Source organism: Onychostoma macrolepis, chromosome 13 (assembly GCF_012432095.1).
Source record: "Onychostoma macrolepis isolate SWU-2019 chromosome 13, ASM1243209v1, whole genome shotgun sequence".
Taxonomy (NCBI): Eukaryota; Metazoa; Chordata; class Actinopteri; order Cypriniformes; family Cyprinidae; genus Onychostoma; species Onychostoma macrolepis.
In genome coordinates this window covers 13656695-13681939 of record NC_081167.1, presented here as the reverse complement: position 1 = coordinate 13681939, position 25245 = coordinate 13656695, and the positions used below count along the sequence as shown (strand labels likewise).

General features: G+C 36.3%; 1 protein-coding gene and 1 non-coding gene across 5 annotated transcripts in view; one reads left to right on the top strand and one right to left on the bottom strand.

The window, feature by feature from the left end:
- Window positions 1-25245, bottom strand: part of atrnl1a (attractin-like 1a) — a 302814-nt gene that overhangs the window by 4646 nt on the left and 272923 nt on the right. For 3 of the 4 annotated variants that reach the window (XM_058795276.1, XM_058795278.1, XM_058795279.1), the window contains one exon: window positions 18509-18617. In XM_058795276.1, the coding sequence (XP_058651259.1) occupies window positions 18509-18617 (109 nt within the window). Of the gene's footprint in view, window positions 1-18507; window positions 18618-23676; window positions 23923-25245 lie in introns of those variants that run through there. The other variant, XR_009273862.1, reaches the window with a different exon arrangement.
- trnag-gcc (transfer RNA glycine (anticodon GCC)) lies at window positions 18148-18218 on the top strand. The gene has a single exon. It is a non-coding gene; the product is annotated as a tRNA-Gly (tRNA).

Genomic DNA, 25245 nt, shown 5'->3' with positions numbered 1-25245 from the left:
TAAAATGCAATGAAATGTTTTGGTGGTTTGATGGTCTCGCAGTATGCTGCAGATTTATATGTGATGTATGAATTGAAATTATTTTAATACATTTTGTTATTTTTTATGTAGTTAACGTCTCTGAATTTATTTGACATTTTAACTTTTTGTGTAGTTTTGAGGGCTGGACAGGATCATTTTAATAATTTGTTTAAATAATTCATAATATTTTGACAGCCCAAAGGGCTACAGTTCACATTTTCAAGTGCAGTGTTGTCGTTGTCCGTACGGGACATTAAATAACCATTAATGGAAAAAAGTGTGTTGGTAAAGTTGCATTGGAGTGTATTGTGAATATACTAAAGTAATAAATCTTCTGATCAAGTTTGTGAATTTCTTTCACCATTTCAAATCCATGACTATATGTCGTTTACATATCTTTACTTTTGTAACTACTTTCTATATGTGACCATGGACCACAAAAGTCATAAGGATCAATTTTTTGAAATTGAGATTTATCTGAAAGCTGAATAAATAAGCTTTCCATTGATGTATGGTTTGTTAGGATCGGACAATATTTGGCTGAGAAGATACAACTATTTGAAAATCTGGAATCTGAGGGTGCAAAAAAATCTAAATATTGAGAAAATCGTCTTTAAAGTTGTCCAAATGAAGTCTTTAGCAATGCATATTACTAATCTAAATTAAGTTTATATATATTCATGGTAGGAAATTGACAAAATATCCTCATGGAACATGATCTTTACTTAATATCCTAATGATTTTTGGCATAAAAGAAAAATCAATAATTTTGACCCATACAATGTATTTTTGGCTATTGCAAATATACCCGTGCTCCTTATGACTATTTTTTTTCCACATATGTATGCACATAGATCTATTGTACAATTGTGACTATTTTTTTTCCACATATGTATGCACATAGATCTATTGTACAATTGTGTAAAGCACTATTTGAAGTGTGGTTAAATTACTGAAAAGGTAAAGTTTATAACTATACAAAGTACTGCATCATTATGAATTATTATTATAATTATTTGCAACTCAAAACATTTCTTTTATCTATACTATTTTTATACTCAACAAGTAAAATTCAAATACAGTGTATTGCATTGTACATTTAATCTTAAGAGGTCAAAAGAGGATTAAACTAAAATAAATTACTGAAGTATTACTTCAATATTTAACAAATTAAACTGCAAATCCCCCATTGTTACATTTGTGCTGTAGGCAAAAGCTGTGTTTGGAAACTTTGCCATAACAGCACCTGTTAGCAGAAACATACTGAAAGTCTCATCTTTAAAAAAAAAAAAAAAAAAAATACAGCATCATTTTAAAATAATTTCATCATTCTCAGATTTGAAATACATGGTGAGACTTATGTCTTTAGCTGCAATGACTTTCTAGACTCTAAAGGTTTCTTCTGAAAAATCGGCAACACAGATTCTCAATAGTGTGAACTCTACCGAGTTTAGCAAAAGAACAGCAAAACTGATTGTTGGTGAATTTCAGAGCTCATGAAAGTATAAGATGAGGAGAGAATGTCTATATATATCAATACACAGAATGTGATATTGTCTCTTGTGCCATAGTCTTAGGTGAGAACTCATACAGTGGCCTTGTTTAATTTAATGATATGACAACATGCAATACAATCAATCCCCGCAGACATACATTATATGGCCTTCATACAGCTACAGGATCATGAGATGAGTTGCTTTGTTCATCCCTTATCGACACTAGTTGTTGGGCTGAGTGAGCATGCACGTAATTGGGTTTATGAAGTGGCATCCTCTTTCAAAGGTTTCTCCAGTTAGTTTATATGGGTATGTATGTGTAAAAAACACTTTTAACAAATTCAAACATGTTGTAGATGGAATTAAGAACCTAGCCAGTGTACTTTCTTAAAGATGAATATATATATGTCATCCTTCCCCAAATGCATTTGTGAAAAGTATAGTATTTTTCAAATGAATTTGTAGTGCACTAAGTTTGTGCTTGACGAAAGCATGAAATAACTACATTCAGAATGTATTTTCAGTTAGTATAGACATGTCAATCTATTTTTAGTATACTTGTTATGAAATAAATATATTTTAAATATAATTAAGTATATTTATTTTTCACTAGGGAAAGCTTGCTGAAGAAAAAAAAAAAGAATTTAAAAAATAAATAAAATAAAATAATAAAATAAACACCTAAATAAAAAATGCATTAATAAATAAAAATATATAATAAATAATATATACATATATATATACTGTATATATACAGTGGGGCAAAAAAGTATTTAGTCAGCCACCAATTGTGCAAGTTCTCCCACTTAAAAATATGAGAGAGGCCTGTAATTTTCATCATAGGTATACCTCAACTATGAGAGACAAAATGAGAAAAAAAAATCCAGAAAATCACATTGTAGGATTTTTAAAGAATTAATTGGTAAATTCCTCGGTAAAATAAGTATTTGGTCACCTACAAACAAGCAAGATTTCTGGCTCTCACAGACCTGTAACTTCTTCTTTAAGAGGCTCCTCTGTCCTCCACTTGTTACCTGTATTAATGGCATCTATTTGAACTTGTTATCAGTATAAAAGACACCTGTCCACAACCTCATACAGTCCAACTCCAAACTCCACCATGGCCAAGACCAAAGAGCTGTCAAAGGACACCAGAAACAAAATTGTAGACCTGCACCAGGCTGGGAAGACTGAATCTGCAATAGGTAAGCAGCTTGGTGTGAAGAAATCAACTGTGGGAGCGATTATTAGAAAACGGAAGACATACAAAACCACTGATAATCTCCCTCGATCTGGGGCTCCACGCAAGATCTCACCCCGTGGGGTCAAAATGATCACAAGAACTGTGAGCAAAAATCCCAGAACCACACGGGGGGACCTAGTGAATGACCTGCAGAGAGCTGGGACCAAAGTAACAAAGGCTACCATCAGTAACACACTGCGCTGCCAGGGACTCAAATCCTGCAGTGTCAGACGTGTCCCCCTGCTTAAGCCAGTACATGTCCAGCCCGTCTGAAGTTTGCAAGAAAGCATTTGGATGATCCAGAAGAGGATTGCAAGTTGAGTTTTTACTTTTTGGCAAAAACTCAACTTGTCGTGTTTGGAGGACAAAGAATGCTGAGTCGCATCCAAAGAACACCATACCTACTGTGAAGCATGGGGGTGGAAACATCATGCTTTGGGGCTGTTTTTCTGCAAAGGGACCAGGACGACTGATCCGTGTAAACGAAAGAATGAATGGGGCCATGTATCGTGAGATTTTGAGTGAAAACCTCCTTCCATCAGCAAGGGCATTGAAGATGAAACGTGGCTGGGTCTTTCAGCATGACAATGATCCCAAACACACCGCCCGGGCAACGAAGGAGTGGCTTTGTAAGAAGCATTTCAAGGTCCTGGAGTGGCCTAGCCAGTCTCCAGATCTCAACCCCGTCGAAAAGTTGAAAGTCCGTGTTGCCCAGCGACAGCCCCAAAACATTACTGCTCTAGAGGAGATCTGCATGGAGGAATGGGCCAAAATACCAGCAACAGTGTGTGAAAACCTTGTGAAGACTTACAGAAAACATTTGACCTCTGTCATTGCCAACAAAGGGTATATAACAAAGTATTGAGATGAAATTTTGTTATTGACCAAATACTTATTTTCCACCATAATTTGCAAATAAATTCTTTAAAAATCCTACAATGTGATTTTCTGGATTTTTTTCTCTCTAATTTTGTCTCTCATAGTTGAGGTATACCTATGATGAAAATTACAGGCCTCTCTCATCTTTTTAAGTGGGAGAACTTGCACAATTGGTGGCTGACTAAATACTTTTTTGCCCCACTGTATACATATATATATATATATATACTACTTTGCATGGATGGACCTAATATTTTGAGATTGAGGTCTCTGCAGAGCAAAAGTGGGTGTTTCTGAATTGCTAGGCATTTTCAAGCTGCTGGGTGTTTCTAAATCATGCAATCAAAATGATCCCCCTGACCTAACCCCACCCCTAAACCTACCGTCACTATGACGTCAGCCAATCAAGTAACATGGTCAAAAAAACGCCCCGATCTGGTAACTCCCATTACTTTGCTGCAGAGACCTATACTTGAATATTTTTGACACAACAATGGAAGTCCTATTTCACTAAAGCATGATTGTTAGTGTAATTTCTTTCAATTAACTTTTCAAAATATCAAAGTTCAAATTCACCTTCTTGACCCAGTATTTGAACGAACTGCATTTATTTACAGCACACACTGTACATAACAATAGGACAACATCATCTAAGGAATCAAATGTTTTCCGCCGAGGAGAGCTGTCCGTCTCAAGTGAATTAATTGCGAGGGTGAATCAAATCAGGTGCGCATGAGGAGAAGGCTAAAGTGCTCTCGGCTAATGGAAAATCAAACTCATTGTGATCTTTGGCAGGTGAACTGCTTGCATGATTAACCCTGATGAATCCTGCACTTTGAGACAGGATGTGCGAATCTGAGAACTCCATTAAAGGTAATCAGAAAGACTTTGTTGACCTGAGGCATGCATCACTGTAAATGAACACTTTACAGCTCCTCCATTATTGGAAACGGCCGTTGTCTTGTCCACATGAAGTGTAAATGCCTTCCCGCCATGGCCCGCGTTTGCTGTGAGCGATGCGTGCGAGACAAGTTCCAGAGATAATCAGAAGAATGTCTCAGCGGGAGCCGAACGAGCAGCTGTCTCTTCGCACCACCTGCCTCTTCACAAAGTGTCATTATGCCACACCAAGGTCACTCTTTCAACTGATGAGTGTTTTCCGCAAGCAATCAGCCACACTCCAGCCTCAGTGTGACGCCAAGGTTACTCTGAGAGGGAATACACTCTCAACCTGACTTTCTATTTCCTTGAGTCATAATGACTTCACCCGTCATTCGCAAGCCACTGGTAGGACGTGAGATCTGGTGTGGCGGGGGTCAACAACATCATTTAACTTCAATGTTACTCGTGTGATTAAGGTTAGGATAATGAACTCACTTGATGATTATTGTACAACACAGGCCTGACAGCATAGGTGACAGCGGCTAACAGCGCTAGCATGCAAACATCAACCCAGTAACGGAGACCTGGGCATTGTATGGCCTTCGGGACACATCCGGCCCTCTGGCTATCCTTGACCGGCCCGCATGAGGTAATTCATGAATTAAAAGTCAATCGCAAATAGGTATAATTAGGTGTATGCAATACAACTGCACTCAAGGCAACAGCTTTGTTTCCTGATAATGAAACAACTTAAAATCAGTTCGAAACTGATTTTATTTCTGTAAACTCATAAAAACAACAAAACGTTACTTTTGTAAAATAATGAAAGCAGGATGAGCTTTCTGCCATCTCCGAAGTAGTGCGTTAGAAAAAAGAACCGAAACTCAGCATACGGCTGCCTCCCAGACATGTGAAATAGGCTATATCTATAGAAAGTTTAAAATGTCTACTTTTAAACGAACCAATTTAAAAACAAATATTTCCTGATTATTGTAATCTGTATGAAGGCTGCATTTCTCTCTAAAGGCACGTCCAGTTACTCTGGAGACGAGAGAGAATTAATAAATAATTCTCTCCTTTTTTTCCAACACATTCATAAATCACTAAGCGACTTTTGCCTGCGCTTGGTGGCAAACTTTATACGTGTGCTTGAGCGCGTAATATATTGAAGCTCATTGGATTATTAGCTTTAATATAAACACGCGATTAGTTAATAATGACTTAAATGAACGACTAGTTAAGTTGTTGGGGGCAGCTCTATTAAATACCAGCTAGACGTCTCTGTTAAAGTTTTTAAAGCATTTTAGCTACGCGTTTCCATTGTCGGATAAATTCCGCTTTCAGAACTGTCACGTCCGTAACGGAGAGATGTCCGTCCGTAACATAGATTTTTCCTCCGAAACACAAAAACAAATTCATTTAAAAAATTTTTTTAAATAGGCTATGTAGGCTGTATTTTATGTTGTGAATAGCCAACCCTTTCCATCCGGCAGATATTGTTACTTCTGGGCTGTGCGTTGTAAATCACAGAAAGTCTACAAATGGCCTATGTCGTCTCCCAAAAACTCGGGTCTTTTTTTGTCACATCCGTAACGCATGTGTATCCTATTTTCCTCATTATTTATAGACTGATTGTAACGTGGCTGACAAGACGTGAGATGTGCGGATCCATGTGCGAGCGTTTATTGATCAAAGAAGTGGTCTTAATAGGCAGGGTCGAACAATGGCAGACAAGTATATCAGAGGCAATGCAAAGAGTATCTAAAACGGGCGTGGGTCAGACGACAGCGAACAGTATCAAAAGGGGCTGACAAGAGAGGTAATCCAAAACGTAAGCGAGAGTCTAGGCAGGGGAAAACACAATTCAAAAAAGGCAAGACAAGGCAAGACTAGGGAAACTAACAAGGCTCTGTAGGGCACCGATAATGCATACAATACTCGGCAGAGAGGGAGAGAAAGTCCAAGGCTTATAAAGAGCGTCTGATTGGATACAGCTGTGTGCGTGTGATCAGGTGAGCGTGTGATTAGTGAGATGGCTGATGGGAAATGCAGTCCATTGTGATGTGTGGTGTGAAAGTCAATATGATGGCAGGGTGACCTCTTGTGGCAGTCGGACAGAATAGCAGGCCCAGGATTCGTAACACTGATACTTAACTGATGTCTGGACTCTATTTTCAGCGGTTTAGAAAAATATAAAAAGATGGTTCAGTATAGCTATTGGCAGTGATGGGCAGTAGCGTCGCTTCAAGTAGTGACGCTACTAGTTTAACTACATTTCTCAGTAGCGTGGCGGTAGCGTCACTGTTTTCTGAATCAAATAGCTTTTCGGTAGTTAAGCTCTTTTTTTGATCAAGTAGCGCGGTAGCGTCAACAAAAGTTAACGTTACATTTTCCAAAGAAAGCATTCTGAAACTCGAGCTCAAATCAGAAATATAACAGCTACGGATCACTGATCCTGGATCAGTAAGTGACGCCACAGACACTAAAGCTCGTAACGCCATTGGCTCCTCAAACTGTCAGTCAAACCTCATTATTCCTCCCGCCTCTTTCGTCAATGAAGTGCGGCGCGCAGTTTAGAGCATCTCAGCTTGTTTGCTATCTGAAGGTAAATAAAGAACTGTTGATTGAATAAGTACAACGGTTTCTTTACTCAAAAAACACTATTTATAAAGGCTAATGCTTTTTTTGTTTGTTTGTTTTTTGTTTTTGAGGAGTGGAGAAGAGTTTCTCTAGCATTTGTTGTCGAGTCACAGCCAAATAGCTCGTGCGAAGCGCTGAATCTTTCATAATATGATACAGAAAAAAACTGAACGCCCACATAATGACAGAAAACTGGGGGAAACGGGACACGAAAAAAAAACATTCGCTGGTCAAAAGCTTCGTATTTGAACTTGATTTTGGTGAAATGTTTATATTAATATCTAATGACACATGCAACGATGCAAATAAACATCGCCTATCTGTAGGCCTAAACATCTATATGGTAACACTATACAAAACAATTTCATTAAAATACATTTGTTACAGTATTTATTAATCTTTGTTAATGTTAGTTAATGAAAATACAGTCGTTCATTGGTAGTTCATGTTAGTTCACAGTGCATTAAAAAATGTTAACAAACAACTTTGGATTTTAATAATGCGTTAGTAAATGTTGAAATTAACATTAAGATAAATGCCGCAGAAGTATTGTTCATTCTTAGTTCATGTTAACACTAGTTAACAAATCTTAACTACTGAACCTTATTGTGAAGTGTTGCCATTTATATAAATGTATCTGTATACAATAAAGCCACAATATCAACTACCAATAGGAGGTTTCCGGCCGACAGCAAAAATGTATTTTGCCCATGTCACAATTTGAGGTCAATCCGGCCCTGCATTTGATACTGATTATGTTGCCAAATTGGTTTGGAACAGCTGTTGAATAAACAATTAAACTGAACATGCCTGTCTATCTGCTTGACTGACAGTTTTATTGATCACTGAGAGAGCATTGACTTGGTATGATGTTGGTTCAATAGAATTAAATTTTTTTTTTTTTTTTAAATAGCTTGGATGTAGTAAACTACTTTTACCATGTTGCCGTAGCTTAGCTTGTTACATTTCCCAGGGCTGTAGCTTTAGTGTAGTTAAGCTTCATTTAAAGAAGAGTAACTGTTAGCTTAGCTCACTACATTTTCCAAGTAGCTTGCACAACACTGGCTATTGGTAATACATTCTATGAGAATGTGTGTTTCAGGTTTTGACTGCGAATGTCACGTCCATAATCTTTTGAAAACTTGATTTTTTGTTCAAAGTTATGACGGTAGTTTTTGAAACACTGCAAAAAAAAATGCACATTTTCAAAACTGTTTTTGTGAGTGTTCATTAGCTAGTGGTATAATTGTGTGCTCCACATTTTCATTGTATGATTGTAATGTTCCATTTATAGAGATATATAAAATATATTGGGCAGAACTGAGTTAAGCGTACTGGTCCGGCCCTCTGCAACCGCCCAAGTTTCTCATGTGGCCCCTTAGGAAAATTAATTGCCCACCCCTGCAGTAACGGATGCTATGGAGTTTAGAAGTTTAGAAGTGAAGAAAAGAGATAATAAAGTTTATCCTTTTTCTTTAGCTGAAATGACTGAGCTATAAGTGGCATATTTTATAATTATATTCACTGCTTAATTCTACGATAAATCTTGCATACAGCTGATATGACTTTCCACATTAGCAGACCTTCAGATCTCGCCTTTCAGTTTTCTGCTGACCAAAGAGCAGAAAAATTTTAAATCATCCGCTCGGAGGCTCAACGCAATTAAATGGATAGTTCACTCAAAAATGACAATTATGTCATTATTTATTCATCCATATGTTGTTTTATACTTTTTTTCTGTAGCTATTTAAGTAGCTATTGTCATATGACAGATCATAGTGACTAAACGCTGTCAAGCTTCTAAAAGGGCAAAAGTAAATAAATACATACATACATACATGCATAAATAAATAAATATGAACAAACTATTGCCGGAACTACCTGTGACGAAAGGAATCTGCTGGAACATTGAAAATGATGGACTGGCCACCTCAAAGTCAGGACCTCAACCCCATCGAGCAAATTTGGGGCAAGTGGGAAAATCAACTGGACAGATCTATTGTACATTCAAAGGAAAGCCTTTGGCTTGAGTTGCAGAAGGCATGGGATAACACTGTGTTAATCCCATGGAACAGGAAATATATTGACACTATGCAAGAGAGATGTGCTGCTGCAATTGCTGCAAAAGGTGGACATACCAAATATTAAAGTTAAAAGTGGATAAAAACAACAGTACGACACACTTCATCTGATATTTGCTGTGCTCAGAGCAACCATCTGCATGTTTCATGAACATTATGAAATTAAATCATGTTTTGGAGGCAAAAAAGGTCAATATTTTCAGATCTGTCAAGTGTTCTAATAATTTTGGTCACCACTGTATGTGTGTGTGTGCATGCATATATATATATATACAGATGGTTGAAACATGCAAATATATATATATATATATATTGGAGTCAGTTTTACTATAAAATGTTCTTTCAGTCATTCTACTTCAAAATTCCATGTCACTTGCAATTTCTTTGTTATTATTTGTACAAATTTCACAAGCAATTAACTTAGCAATGTAAATCCTACACTAAATATTTTCCAATGCACAATATTTCAAATCTTTTGAAGCTTTATATGTGGAACAAATTAAATTTAACAGGTGTTGGAGCTGGGCTTACAGCGGTTAGCATCTGTGCTCACACATCATTTTAGAAGCTTACATCAAGGCTAAAGGCTTAAATACACTTCATGACTTATGAAATCTGAACACCTCACACATTTGCCGATTGTAACTGTTTACAGAGAAAAACAAGGCAAAAACGGCTGAGGATCACAGTTCACAAGTTCATACTTCCAAACTTTAAAGTTGTTTCAAACAATAAAAATGAAAGAAAGAAGCACCTCATTGCTAGGAAAACGCATGACAGATGAAAACAAACATACAAAATTATGTAGAGGACCTGACTGCAGTTGTTGTGGCGTTGTTTTCTGAGTCTGTATATATTGCAATGGGAGTTTAAGAAGAGTGCTGATAAATAAGAAAACAGCACATTATAAAATACAATATGCATTATAAAATTAGCTCAAAATATCAAACTTATTGGATGTTGTCTTGTACAGACTTCAAATCTGAGAAAAAAAATTGTGTAGTGTATTCCCAGCCTTAACTACTTCATTAAAAAGAGTCTTTACTTTTAGTTTAACTTTTAAACGATGAAAGTAGTTTCCCCTAGAACTGCTCAACAATCTATTATCCCTAAAAAGGACAGTGGCCATTAATGAAAAAATGTGATAAAAGCCTTATCAGAGATGGTGGTTTTGCAGAGTTAATTCAGCCCTGTCCATGAATGCAAGAGCACCAGTGCACTCCTCACAGGGTCAATAATGGCCACCCTCCTCTTTGTGCTGCTATCACTGTCGGTCACAGACTGGCCACATTGACCACAGCTGAGTTACCTGACATGATAAGGTCAAATGTGTTTCTCCCAACACAAAAGCTTGAGTGAGGAGAGAGAGAAAACACAGAACATCACCGACAAATAGATTAGACAGGTCTGCGCCTACATGCCCTTGCTAACAAGCTGCACAATTAGCTACTTTACATCTCATAAACAACATGCTGGAAAAAGGCAAGAGAGAAAATGGGAGTGTGTACTTGTATGCACTGTAACCTTGAGAGCAATTTTTTGAGTACCCAAATGTGCACAACTGAACACCTGTCATGCCACTAATTACAATACATAATTGCTAATAACATGTTTACTGCGACAGTCAGCGGAACACTTGTGCTTATAACTTTTCTCAAATCAACAAATCAGCTTTGTCTTTTGTATTGGTTAGTTCTAAAAAATGTTTACATGCGTTTATACTGTGGCACTGATGAACACTTGATTATGATTGGCTGATAGACATAATAAGGCACTGATTATGTTTTATAATGGCTATAAACTAGTTCCAGGTTTTGACCACATTACATTTCCACATCACTTCAACACATCATCTCAATTATTTTAAGAAGTCTAAGGCTTGAATGAGACGAGAAGACAAGATAGTTTGACACCTGACCTATCCCATCACCCCCCTCCCTTTCATAGATGTGCATTAATTAACCATTGTTGATCCATTTGATGTATGCCTGCATGCATGCATGTTTTGTATTCTCAAATTCCCATATCATGTCTCTACCTGAAATAGCCGTTTATTGTCTTACTTTTCTTCTTCTTTTTTTGTTGTTTTTCGTTGTTTGTTTTTCCCCCCTGGCATTCATATGTAAAAAGATGTAACTACAATACTGTTGCATTACTGTTATTTATTGTTACATCTCAATAAACATACTGGTTAAAAAAGAAAAAGAAAAAAAGAAGTCTAAGGCTACAACCAAGAAGAACCAGAAATAGACATCAATACATTGTAAACAAATTAGATGTAATAAAAATAAATAAATAAAATTAAATACATGCTATGGAAAACATGCTCTCTTTCTCTGTTAACAAGCAAAAGATGTGCATGTGCAATAATATTCACTGATTATTCCTTGCATATCATATGCAATATCATAAATCTATAAAGATAATGTAACAGAATGCTCTGTGATTATGTAATTTATTGTACTAAAGTTACAAGTTACTATTGCATTGACTAAAGAAGCTTTACTTTACTTTAAAAACGGCTTTCAACTTTTGATATTATTTAAAAAAGCTTTTTTTTAATATATAACTTATTTCACTGTTATGCAGTACTGTTTCAAAATGAAATCTCTTATGCTTACCAAGGCTGCATTTATTTTACCAAAAATACAGCAAAAATAGTAATATTGTGAAATATAATTACAGTTTTAAAAAATCTGTGATGGCAAATCTGAATTTTCAGCAGTCATTACTCCAGTCTTCAGTGTCACATGATCCTTCAGAAATCATTCTAATATGCTGATTTGCTGCTCAAGAAATAATTCTTATAATTATCAATGTTGACAAGAGTTGTGCTGTATAATATTTTTGTGGTAACTCTGAGTCTTTGGTGAATAGAAAGTTCAAAAGAACAGCATTTATTTTAAAATCGTTCATGCCACTTTTAGTCATTTTAATGCTTGCTTTTAAAATAAAATGGTGGTTTATGTCTTTAACGCATTTATTTTCTTTCTCATCCAACTGAGTAACCTGTGTCTACATGCTAATAACATTCTCTAAGTTTTTAGAAAATGAACTGAAATCTTCTCATACAAATTCAGCATAGCAACTATGTGCTGGTCAGTGACAACCTATTTACCTAGAAACAGTTACTATTTTGAATGATAACATCTCAATCTAGCAATAGTTACGGAACGTGCTGTACAGAAGCCAAGACAACCTGTAACATTATTTTTGTTTATAAAATGATAAGCATTATGATTCCACGAAAGAGGAATATTTTAAAAGTACCCTGAAAGGCATTTGCTTAAAAGGGTTATAAATAAGTCAGTCTGCCACGACAGATTGTAGCTGCAGATAAAGCAGGTCAGAATAAAATCAATTTGGCTTTGTTGCTCACTTATAAAACTATCAAAAGACTGCACTCTCATTCACTCCCTATGCGACATCCCTACGGTGCTGACTGTGCTTTAAATGCACTAAATGGACATTTTAAAAGGGTAAACAGGCAATACAGTGACACTGCAGGCTTTCTCGTAAAAACAAACAAACAAACAAACAAACCCCCAGAAAAAACATACTGGGAGGGTACTCTATAACACCATCAGCCAATGTCATGGTCATCAACCTATATCCTGATTGACAGGGTTAAAGGTCGTGAAATTAACCAAAAATATGAACTAATATAATTTTCTGTCAACCAGAATTAAGCAAAGTAAAACCTTGTTAATGTACATGTATTTATTTGACAAGTAGCTATTGAAATGTAATGTATAATGTACAGTCGGCCTTTCAGGGAGTTTCACATCAGGGATTTGATCACCCTGTCGAGGCTTATTTTGCAATAATGATCAGATGACTGTATTTTCCCGTACTTATTGTACTCGAATGTTCCTTACTTACACAGAAGATCTATGTTTGACAGAAATGCTAGCTGTAAAAATGAAATGTGGAGGGATTGGAATGACTTTCCGTGTTTATTACTGCTACCTGTTCACTTTACACCCTCCTTGACTGTCCCTGTCACTGGCGGTGTACCTCTTCATCTGACTAAGCAGATGAGAGGGATGAAAAGTGGGATTGTGTTTTGCAAGTGCTCTGCTGATATGTTGTCTGAGAGCTGTGGTTGTACTGGCAGGAGAATCAATCTGTTATCTTACAAACAGATGTTCTGCTCTGCTGTTTCCCCCTGACTCTCAGTGTGAGACTTGCTACGTTTACCTGTGGAAGTGTGGAAGTGTGTGTGCTTGTGAGGGTTCAGTTTTATAGTAGGGAAACAGCAGTTACAGGTAGGTTATACATGATAAGCATGTGATTGAAGATATGACATCAAATAATGCAACAAATACTGAACAATAAAGTGCTTTTCACTAAATCAGCTGAATCAATTTTGATTGAACGTTAGTGTATGTTATTTCAAAACTAAAAATCATCTTAAATCCAAATTTTATAAATGTATTCCTGTGATGGCAAAGTTGGATTTTCAGCATTTACTAATATGCTGATTTCCTGGGCAAGAAACATTTATTATCAATGCTGACAACAGTTGTGCTGCTTAATATTTTTCTAAATATTGTCATACGTTTTTTTTTTTTCTAGAATTCTTTGATGAATAGAAAACTCAAAAGAACAGTGTTTATTTAAATAGAAATGGTATGTAACATTGATTTTACTAACACTTTTGATCAATTTAATGCGCCCTTTATTAATAAAAGTACTATTTATTTTAAAAATCTTTCTCTGACCCCAAATGTTTGAATGCTGTAGCTAATTTTAAGCAGCATCCAAACAGTTATTTAAGTATTGTTTCTGTAAACTTACACTCTATCAGGTTCCATTCTGGTACATAACAACCACTTTTTACAGTAAAATCAATTTCTGCAAGATAACATCAAGTTTCACTTTAAAAATATGTCTCATAACAGACATAAAATGGGTTGCGAATATGCTTTCATTTTGACTGCAATCCATAATTTTGAATAGAGTTTGCATTAAAAGGTGAATTAAAGACCCAAAGCGAGCTGTGAGGAGACGCTGACAGTGCAAAGGATGAAAAGACAGGAAGTGATATCACTCACGGCTCAAGAGCAATATGACCTCCCCACGACCGTCTGGTTTATAAACCGCACAAGTACACTGAGAAGTCTTTGGCTATTCTCTTTGATGGTTTTTGCAGACCTGCTGTCTGAAATATTGCCCTTGTTGAGAAAAAGACTGAGATGAATGAGAAAAAAAACTAAGAAATCTTTTTATAGTCTCTTTTCTATTTATAGCTTCTCAAACATAACTAGCATGCCTACTTTTTTAGATTACTAAAAAGCCAGAATATTGCCATCAGAATAATTTTTAAGCAAGAGAAGCAACCAAAAGCAGGTTCACTAAACAACACACAGAGGAACAGATCTTTGTCGCCATCTCTGTTTGAAAACCTGGAATTGCAGCTCTGTGCGGAATTATCTTCCGTGTGTGGGGTTGTACTCCGGCACGGCCCCAGCACCGATTAATCTGTTCTGAGGAGTATGTGTGTCAGTCTGTCATTCACCGCACCGATGTGGATACTGCACTTTGGAATCACAGATTCTAGCCTAGGTCTTGGAATATATGACCCAAATAAGAATTTTCACCGTATATTGCCATCTGAACAAGTGAGTAACAAGTCTGCCACGTTTGTTCTGACCAACTGAGGAAAAAAGCATTACAATAAATCGTGCTACAAATGGTAATTAAATCTAACGATCGGTTAGTTCATATCACATCTAACTGTGCAAATTATTATTATTGTTATACGTTATTCTCATATTATTAATGTTAACAACATCAGCATTGCGTGACTATGAGTATAGTGTGTATTAGGGTGTAGATTTCATTTTTTGTACAGTCTAATCTCTAATTGTCATGCCATTCGAATTTCATATTAATAATTATTTTAACCCAAAAAGCTAATTATGCTCCCTTCGAACTTGTTTTCTTTAAAATACAAATCTTGTGTAATCCCAGGCTATCTGCAATCAGAAGCACATTTAAAACTGGAATATAACAGTGTCAACTTTCAAGAGCATAAAGGCAATGCAACAAATATATATGTAGCTGGCTTTTTGTATATGGATTGTTCTTCAGAGACAAACTGTTTGTGCTCCACAGCTCAGATCTGATCTAGCATGACCTTTCCCTGTCCTCTCCTTGAGTGCTTTTCAGATGAAAGCAAAAGAATAAGCTAAGACAACCATTCACACCAAATGTCTGCTATATTGACATCTCTCCTTACTTTACCCTTCACCGCAACTTTTAAGAAATATCACACTTGAGAGGCATTGAATTGCCTGTAAGCTGGATATATATACACATCCATAATATATAACTGATGTTAAATATCCAAACATTGATTTTAAATTGAACCACTATTAATGGATCTAGTGACCTACAACAGGATCTAGTGCATAAGCAAACTTCTAGACAGCCATTCTTTTTTATGTTAAAGGTGAAGTATATCATTTCTGCACCAAAGGAAATTGCTATCTGAAGCCTATGCTTTTTTCCCCACCTACCGTCCAAACTCAAACACGGTTGTCATTTCATCTCTGATGTTTTTATTGCCATTTTCAATCTTCTTTGAGTAGTTCCTAAATGCAATGGTCCAGCTTTGAAGACCCATAAATTAGTGCAGCAAATTCAGGCACAGATGAAGTTTGGGCAGCATGCAGACAGCCTGCACAGATGGGACTGTTTGAAACTTGGAGAACTTTTTCAATCATTGTTTTCATCAATAATTTTTTATTCTTTAATTCTGTTTGGTGTCACTAGTGGTGCAGCAATGACACACTTCCTCTTTAAGAAAATAACACTTCAGTAGACCTTCAGGCAACCACAATTCTGCCTTAACACTGATAAAATATTGAACATAAACATTCTTTTGATATAAGGCTTGTTTACACGTTCTCCATTATCTATGAGTGGCATTACCACATGCTGCAGGCTGAATCGCTCTAAATTTTAGTGTAATTCAAGGTGAAATGTTGTTGCATATTTTATGATTCACCCTTGCTATATGTGTCGGTAAAACACAAAGGCATCCGGCATCTCAACCAAACCATCTCCAAAAATCTGTCATATGCCTTCAGCATCAGAGTATCAGGCCAAATACGCCTTTTCAGTCTTTATCAAGAGCAGCGGCGCAGGAGCCTACAGATTCACATGTGCCAGTGTTCATTAAATCAACGAGCAGGTATTAGGCCCTCACAGACCACACAGTTAGCGTGCTGGAATAAGGGGGCTGGCTTAAGAGATAAAGGCATACATTTACTGAGTGTTTTAGAGTATTTGGATTTGATTTTCCTTGGGGATAACATTATCCCTGTCAGATTTATTCCTCTGATCAGTCAGCACTATTGGACTCCCAACATGCATTTTATCTCTTGTTTTCAGCTCATCTTTAATCCTTTATTCCTCTCTCTCTCCTTTTTTCCCACCCCTCCCATTCTTTATCGTTCTTGTTTTTTTTCTGTCTTTCAATGAGGTGCAGCGGTGTCGGTGTCATATTGCAGTCAGAAGATGTTGCTGGCTTGCAGAGTGCCGCAAGTGTTGCATCTCAGAACCACTACTTCCTGCTGCAGTACCATTTACAGCAGATCATTTTTCAGCTCATTCATCACGGTTACATGATGAACACAGCCGCACCGAGACAAAGAGAATGAAAAAGAGAAAGGATGAGGAAAGGTATGCATGTGAGACAGGATGAGAACAATATGAGACATAGACAGCCAGAAACCAAAGGGTCAGTGTTCGGTTGGTTAGCCTAATTAGTCCCTGCTGGTAGATGTCATAACTACACCATCTGGCTGCACAGAGCATCCTGTAATTAACACTTACTATTACTTATTATTTTAATTTATTTACTTTTATAATCGAATTAAAACATAATAATAATTATAGGTAAAAACGGTTATTGTAATAGTTTTTGTATCTCTCTGATCGAATAAAACCAATAAAAAGAGTTAATCTAAACTAAAAAAAATTATAATAATTATAAAATATTTTAGAGATTGTCTCACAACACGAAAGATATTTTGAAGAATGTTGGTAACTAAACAGACGCTGGTAGCCAAATGACTTCCATAGTATTTTTTCCCCATACTATGGAAGTCAATGGCTACCAGCAAATGTTAGGTTATCAACATTCTTAAAAGGATCTTATTTTGTGTTCAACAAAAGAAAGAAACTCATACATGTTTGGAACCACTTAAGGGTGAGTAAGTTATGACAGAATTGTACATTTTTGGGTGAACTATACGTTTAAATTGCCAAAAATGGAAAATGGTTAAAATCATTTTGTGTCACATTTTATATCATATGGACTTATGTAAAACACATCCAAAGGAATTTTTTATATATTTGATATATTTGACATTTTATGAGTTGTATCTCCCAGGATATGCTGACCTATTAAGGTATTAAAAAAGTAAAAGTCTATTTATAATTAAACCAATATTACCTATCCTAATCAAATACACCTGCATGTAATTTTTAAGTAGTCACATTTAACTGACATGCAGTCAACATGTCATTTTAACATATACTCATTTTTTAAACGTAGCATTTATAGATTGTCAGTAATGTGGCTATACATTTTTCTTAGATCAATTTTGTAATGACCACATGGGATATGAAAATGTGCTTAATAACAACAATACATTACTTTTCTGCATCTTAAGGCAATATCTGAAGATATGTCCTGCACCATGGAAAAACATGAACTAAGCCACATACTCAAAAAAGTCCCATCTATGTTAAGTGATAATAATACTGGTTTAAACTCTCTCTCATGCCTCCTACAAACAGCAAAGAATATGTATCCTGTCGTGCACCATGCCTGTTAAAGGGTTAAAGGTTCCTTTAAAACTCAAACCCCGCCCACATTCCTCATTCATCTGCATTGGTGGTTCAGTGGTAGAATTCTCGCCTGCCACGCGGGAGGCCCGGGTTCGATTCCCGGCCAATGCAAATGCTGTTTTCTTTCAACTGTGCTTCAGGGATTTTTGCTATAAATCTATGTATATGTATCTATGTAACTGTACATTAAGCTGAAACTCAATCCACATTCCTTGGCCTAGGTTCGTTGCAGCTAATGCATTTTTTTTTTTTTTTTTAAACTGTGCTTCAGAGATTTTTGCTGTAGTGAAAAATAAGTATGTAAATATATAAATAAATAAATAAAAACAATTATAGAACTGTATGTTAAAATTGCATGTGGAGATAAAATGTTAAATGAATGCTGAATTGTGAGTTCTCACCACACTGGCCAGGGGGAGACACTCCAGAAGATGCCCGTGGAAGACTCATCAGCAATGTTTGCACAGCAGCACAATTGCCAGAACATGGCTCCACCGCTATGGGACCAGCCTGAGAGAAAAGAAGAGTGATTAAGTCACTGCAAGACACATGTGGACTTTTCCTGCAACAACAGTACAGTGGCACAAGCTCCCCGAATTCATGATGTCAAACACAGGGCCATTCATTGCAGATAAATAAATAAATAAATAAATAACACAATTTGGGAAACTGTTAAAAAGTTACTTGTGAATTCCCAGACATAAATTTGTTTACTTCAAATTCATGTAAATCAAATAAATCACCCACAAGTCAGAAATCAGTACTAGTAAACCATGACTGAGTTAATGAATTGTATTGGGCTTCTGCCAGCCAGGGCTCTAACAACACTTTTATACCATAGAGATTTACTTGGCAGACTTATACTGTTAGGATCTGCATTTATTTTCAGATGCCAACATTACAGTGACTCCACTATTTTGTATATACTCTGACCATATAAAGTATATTATTTTTGTTTTTTCAATATGTATATTCTAATATTCTGACTGATACAAGCTTACTTGTGTCAATAAGAATATTAGAATATGCATATGGATTTATGAAGCATCATGTGGCAATGAAGACTGCAGTAATGAATGTTGAAATTCAAGTTTGTCATCACAGGAATGAATTGCATTTTAAAATATATGAAAATAGAAAACAATTATTTTAACTTGTAACAATATTTCACAGCATTTCTGTTTTATTGCCTGATGACAGCATCTATTGCAAAATATGAGACTGACCATGATAACTCCAAGCTTGAATTTGAAAGTTTTTCCTGCCTCCACTTAAGAAAATTCACACATGTTAAAGCCCGCATTTAAAGCCATTTAAGCTTCAGTCAAGCCTTTCCAGCATTTTCTTCAAAAAGGCAAAAGTGCCCCATTCAAAGATGCACCACAGGTTTCCCTTAACAGCTTTCTGTTTAAACAAGTGAAGGAGTATCTGTAAATGGCCTTGCTCTTTTCACCATTTCACACTCTTTCTGTATAAAGACCTGAAAGAACAGGCCGTGAACTGTACTTCACAAGAACAAAATGCCACTGAATGCCTGAATGAAACTGCCATCAGTAATAGTCTGATGCAAAACTTGGTGGCCAAAACGTGATCTGAAATTGCCATATTTTGCTCTCTTCACTTGCTCAAAATATTTTAAAACTCATACACCAAAACAAACAGCGTTTAGAATGCATGTGGAGAGGCAGTTGCCCTGGACTTGATGGCTAGAACTATTCATTCATTAAATATGACTGCTGAATATTTATAACAAGATATCTTCACAGACATCATACCGAAATTAACTCAGAATGAGCATCTTGGCATCACTGTCTAAATTCATGAGACATAAGGATAATCAATTTGTTATGCCTGGAGTCCAACAGATTGAGAAGTCCCTCTTATTTCCCATCATCCCCAAGATGATGATCCTCTATTGTCTATTAGATAGTGGCCGTGTGATGGTCAATGAACAATAATTGTTGATTCCAAGCAGTATGTGGGTAATACAAAGACACCTCTATATTTTCCCAACACACAGCTCACCTGTCACCAAAAACAATCTTTCACAAAATTCACTTGTCACACAAAATAAATACAATGTTATAGCGGAGTCGCTAATGCTCACATACAAACATTATAGTCCAATCTCCTTCAGTTGTCACTCTGGATTATTTGATAATTTAAAACTAGCCTTTTTTCACTATGCAACATGGCAAAGGGCCTAATTCATTTCTGTTTAAGCCTGCAACAAAACCATGTCAGGATCCCATCATCTGTTTAGGCGACATAAATTCAATAGTTCAATAAGGGCTTATGATTGATTGAGTGTAAATAAGGGCAGTCCAATCCATGAACTACACAGAGAAGCACCAGCAGGTGGTGAAAGTGGATTTCTCCTTCATTTGCATTTTAAGGGCTGTTTATAGTGCATAAATAAAATGGGCAGAGTTTTAAAAATTAATGCATACAGTTGGCCCACTGCTGGGTGTTTGTTTATTATAGAAGCTGCGTTACACACATTAAAAGAGTGTTTGAATGACAGGAACCTGAACATAGGACAGAATCCTTAAAATCCTTAAATCGCCAGTTATTACTGTTATGGGTTGCAAATGTTACTTAACACGACATTACATAATATTTGCAAATAAAGAGATTAGTGTAAACATAAGTAAGTACATGGGGGAAAAAAAAATCTTTGCCACTGTCTCCCAAATCACATTAATTCTGTATGTTTTCCTATCTAGACCATTGCAGCTTTCTGTGTTTTATAGATTTCTAAACAGGGTCCAAAATTAGCATTTGGCAAATGCCAAAAGTAAGTAAATATTGGCTTTGGTAAGGACATTACATCTGCTAGCTTTAATTTTGTTAAAAAAAAGTTCTATGAGTTTGACGTTGTATTTTGTTGTTGCTTGAATTGAATCGATGCAGAATTGCCACTACTTTGAAAGTGAAAGTAAAATGCGCAAGGCGCTTTCACAAGCCATTTAATAGTGAAGGAAAGTGAGGAAAAGAGGGAAAACTCAAATTAACTAACTTATTAGGGGTGAAGAAAGTGACAAAGATGGGGATCTAGGGGAACTTTTTTTTAGTAAAAATAATGCAAAATACAGTTTCATGGGCAAATAAGTATTCACTCAAAGCACTCACCATCAATACAAAGAGCAAAATGTTGATTTTGGACTGTGCTTGCAAGTAAATGAATTGAAGACAAAAGGAAGTACATTTACTGTGAGAGCTTTACGACTATTGTTGTAATGGGTCTGAAGGTCACGGCTGAGGGCGAGCTGTTGTATTGAACGCCTGTGACTCCACAGCTTCCGAAGTGGCCTCAGACCGTCTGACTATAGGGAGGTGTACAGTGACCACAGGGGTCAAAGAGGAGTACAATGTTTACTTACATCTGGTCTGAAGTATTCAGTGATAGAGATGCTTCACTTCAGCAGTTGCCAGCCAAAGCTTTTAACCTTTGATCTCTAATCAATGATTGCTGTGTGGATGGACATAGAAGCAGTGCACAATTACAAAAGTGCCACAGCAGAGTATCTTCTCTTTTTCCTTTCCTTTCCTTACTTCTCTTTTTAACTCTTTATCACCATCATCCTCTTTGCTATTTCTCCCTCTCAAAAATTCATATAGTTTGACTAAGCACAAATTCTCTTGTCCCTTTTCTCCTTTTCCTCTGACAGATGTGGCTAATAGGTTTAAGTGCTGAAGCGTACAGACTAATTATACGTTGTGCTACCTATGTTTGTGTTAGGTTTCAGAGATGATGAATTCATCAACAAGAGGAAATAGGTTCCATTTAATCCTCAAATAATCCTTCATACATCAGTTTCCAAATGAACCTGCCAAAGAGCAGCTCCTTGGGAACACATGTTGAAATACAATGGCCATTAATGTTGCACTCAGCAATATGTTCCTTTTTAGGAAGAAAAAAAGGAAAAAATGTTTGACAATGTATAAACATTCTGTCTCCTAATTATGACATACAGTAATGTCCTCTATGCAAATAGATGAAACTACAAAGAGCTGACTTTGACAGCTATCTAAAGTATTGGACCACATACAAACATATGCGTTTTAGGAAACATAATATTATAAAAATAATAATATAACAATGAATTATACTGTACATGCCATATTTCCATACTTCAGCATTACATTGCGATGGGACCATATCCTCCCCAAAATAATCTCAAATAGCATAAACACATAAGATTTATCAAAGGCTTTTGACAAGGATGATCCTTTTAAAGAAGTTGTACACTTGGATTTTCAGACATGAAAATGCTATTACATGGTTTGCCAACTACTTTTTTATCTCAAACTCAGTGTGTGCAGTTAGAGGGTTGTACTTCATCTATCATGCCTGTTTGTAAAGGAGTTCCTCAAGGGTCAGTTCTAGGACACATTTTATTTTCTTTATATTTAAATAACATCTGTGATAATATCTATGATGTGAGCTATCATCTTTATGCAGATGATACCGTGATTTATTGTTGTGCATCATCAGCATAAAAACATAACTGCACATTGTTTGTTCATGTTAGTTCACAGAGCACTTAATGTTAACAAATATAACTTTTGATTTTAAAAATGTGTTAGTAAAAATTGAAATTAAGATGAAGTTAACCAATATTAACAAATGAAACCTCACTATTAATTGTTATCGATATTTATTATTTAATACAACAACATGAATACATTTTCAATGTGAATTTGTCCACCAAATATATTTTGAGGTGGCTGTGGAAATATATTCCCAGTTGCACCTGTTGCAGTGGCCCCGGACACCAGGAAATGGGAAGAAAGATGGAGTGAGCGGGAGAGAGAGAGAGAGTGTGCATCCAAGCAGGACTTGGCTTCTCTTGGGTGAAGCATTAATCTCTTTAAAAGCCTTCATTAGCTTAGATTTATCCATCCCCCACTCACTGAAGCAGCCTGTTCATCCACCAGAGCTGGGCAGGATATTTGTACATTTAATTTTAATCCTTGTTAATAGCTATTTTATTAAAATGACACCTTCAAGAAGAAGGGCATTAACAGTGAAGTGATGGACTCTTCATGACAGATTGATCCAGGGTGTGAAAGGAGAGATTGACTGTTCAGAATGGGTGGTGAGGTGATCCAAATTAATCAAGCTAAGTAATACAGCATATAAATCAGGAAGGGGGCACTAGGTGCCCTCAGAGGAGGACTTCAGGTCTCGGGTAGTGGTTGAGATTCATTGAGATCCCACAGTGGCTGTTCCTTTAGAGAAATAACTACTAAAATATACGAGTGGATATTCATGTGAGACATTTATAGTATAGTATTTGCTTTTTATTTCATAACCGGTGGAAAGTAATTTTAATATTTGACATTTTCACTCAAAAACTTATAAAGGTGCATGAACAATATATCAAAACAAAGTCAACACTTTTACTCTCGAAGGAATTTTTAATGGTATGCTCACTAAAGACTACCATTAAAATCTCCCTTTGAATCAACAGTGTTCTGACTTTATGTTTTGATATTGAAATATTTGACATTTAGAAAAACAAAAGGCTTATTAAAAACTTGCATTTGTGTTAACATCTTTCACCTGAGGCCTTATGTGGTAGAGCTTTGCTTTTTAGCAAACTTTCTGCATTTCACTCTCCGTCTTCCCACTCCAAAGTGCTTGAGCAGCCCTAAGGGGCTCTGACTGCTCTATGGGATTTTGAGGTAGGTGGTGTCCTGAATTCTGAATGTGCTGCCTCCAAACATTATGCACCCACATCAGTCTTATGTTATAGCCAGGACTTCATCAGTCCCTGAATGCTCCTCCTGCTCCGCTCTCAAAGATGGGCTGTAAAACAGTGGGTATGTTAGTTAAGCGGCCACCAGGTCTGTGAATCATGGAGGGATAAAGTGTAAAGGCTTTGTCATAAATGAGAGGTACTAAACACTGAAAGGTGAGGAGAATGGTGTAGCTTGACTGTAAGAGCATGGTGCTAGCAACACCAAGGTAGTGGGTTTAAGTCCAAGGAATAATAATGCAAAATATACACCTTGAACTTAAGATGTTTTGGAAATTCATGTCTGCCAAATGAATAAATATTCATTTGATGAATTAAAGGAAAGTGAATAGGGACAGAGAGGGAGTTCTGATCAAATAGAATCAAGTCCAAAACTATTCAGTTGAGTATGTAAATATGTTCCATGTCTCTTTGCCATATTTTCTGTCAACCAACACAGATGTCCACCCTTCAAGAACTGGGATGTATATACCGTATGGAATGCAAAGCATGATCAGCAGAGCTGACAAAACATACTGGCACAACAGAGAGCAGACTCTGGTATTTTTTATTTTTATTTTAACATTATTGATACCAGATTCGGTTGGGGCAACTGCTTTGCTGAGTCTATATTTTGAAGAAAATATGAGAAAATGTTACAATAATAATCTAATGATACAATAATCTAACACAATGAAGTGCAGTTTATTTCTTATCAGAATGCAATGTTAAACTGATTTTCATTTTGAAGTCTTGGAAAAATTATACAGTAAAATGTGTTTTTAGGAAGTCAATTTTAAAGCAAACACTATGCTTTAAAAATATTTTAGAAGCCAATCTTAAAAATGATATTCATGTCATTGATAAGCTATTCAGCTGAATTATTAGCTGCATCTACTGGCATCGATATAATCATATCTAAGTAATCATCAAAACACAATGACTGAACTTTTGTGTGTGAGACACTTCACTATAAATGTGTCTTCTGGAAAGAAATGAAAATGTAAGGCCTGTAGACTCCCTGTACAAGCCCATGTGATGTAGAGTTACTGAAATCATAACACTGATCCCAACATCCAGTTCTGTGAACACTATGCCCTTGAGCGAGGCACTTAACCCCTTGCTGTACTAGTGAGACTCTGTAATTAGTGTACTGTAAGTTGTTCTGGATAATAAACTCCTGCTAAATGACATGTAACTGCCTTCTAAATGACAAGCAATTAGACAAGCAGTAAAAAAAAAGGCAATTTAAAGAGCAGCATTTGTAAGTGTGGCCTGAGACCATACTGTAGTAATGACTGTTTACTCTGAAGCTCTCAGTCTCTTCCCTAACCTCTGAGGGAAGTCATGAAGACTCTGCCTGCACTATTTGAGAACACAAAGTTCACTGCATC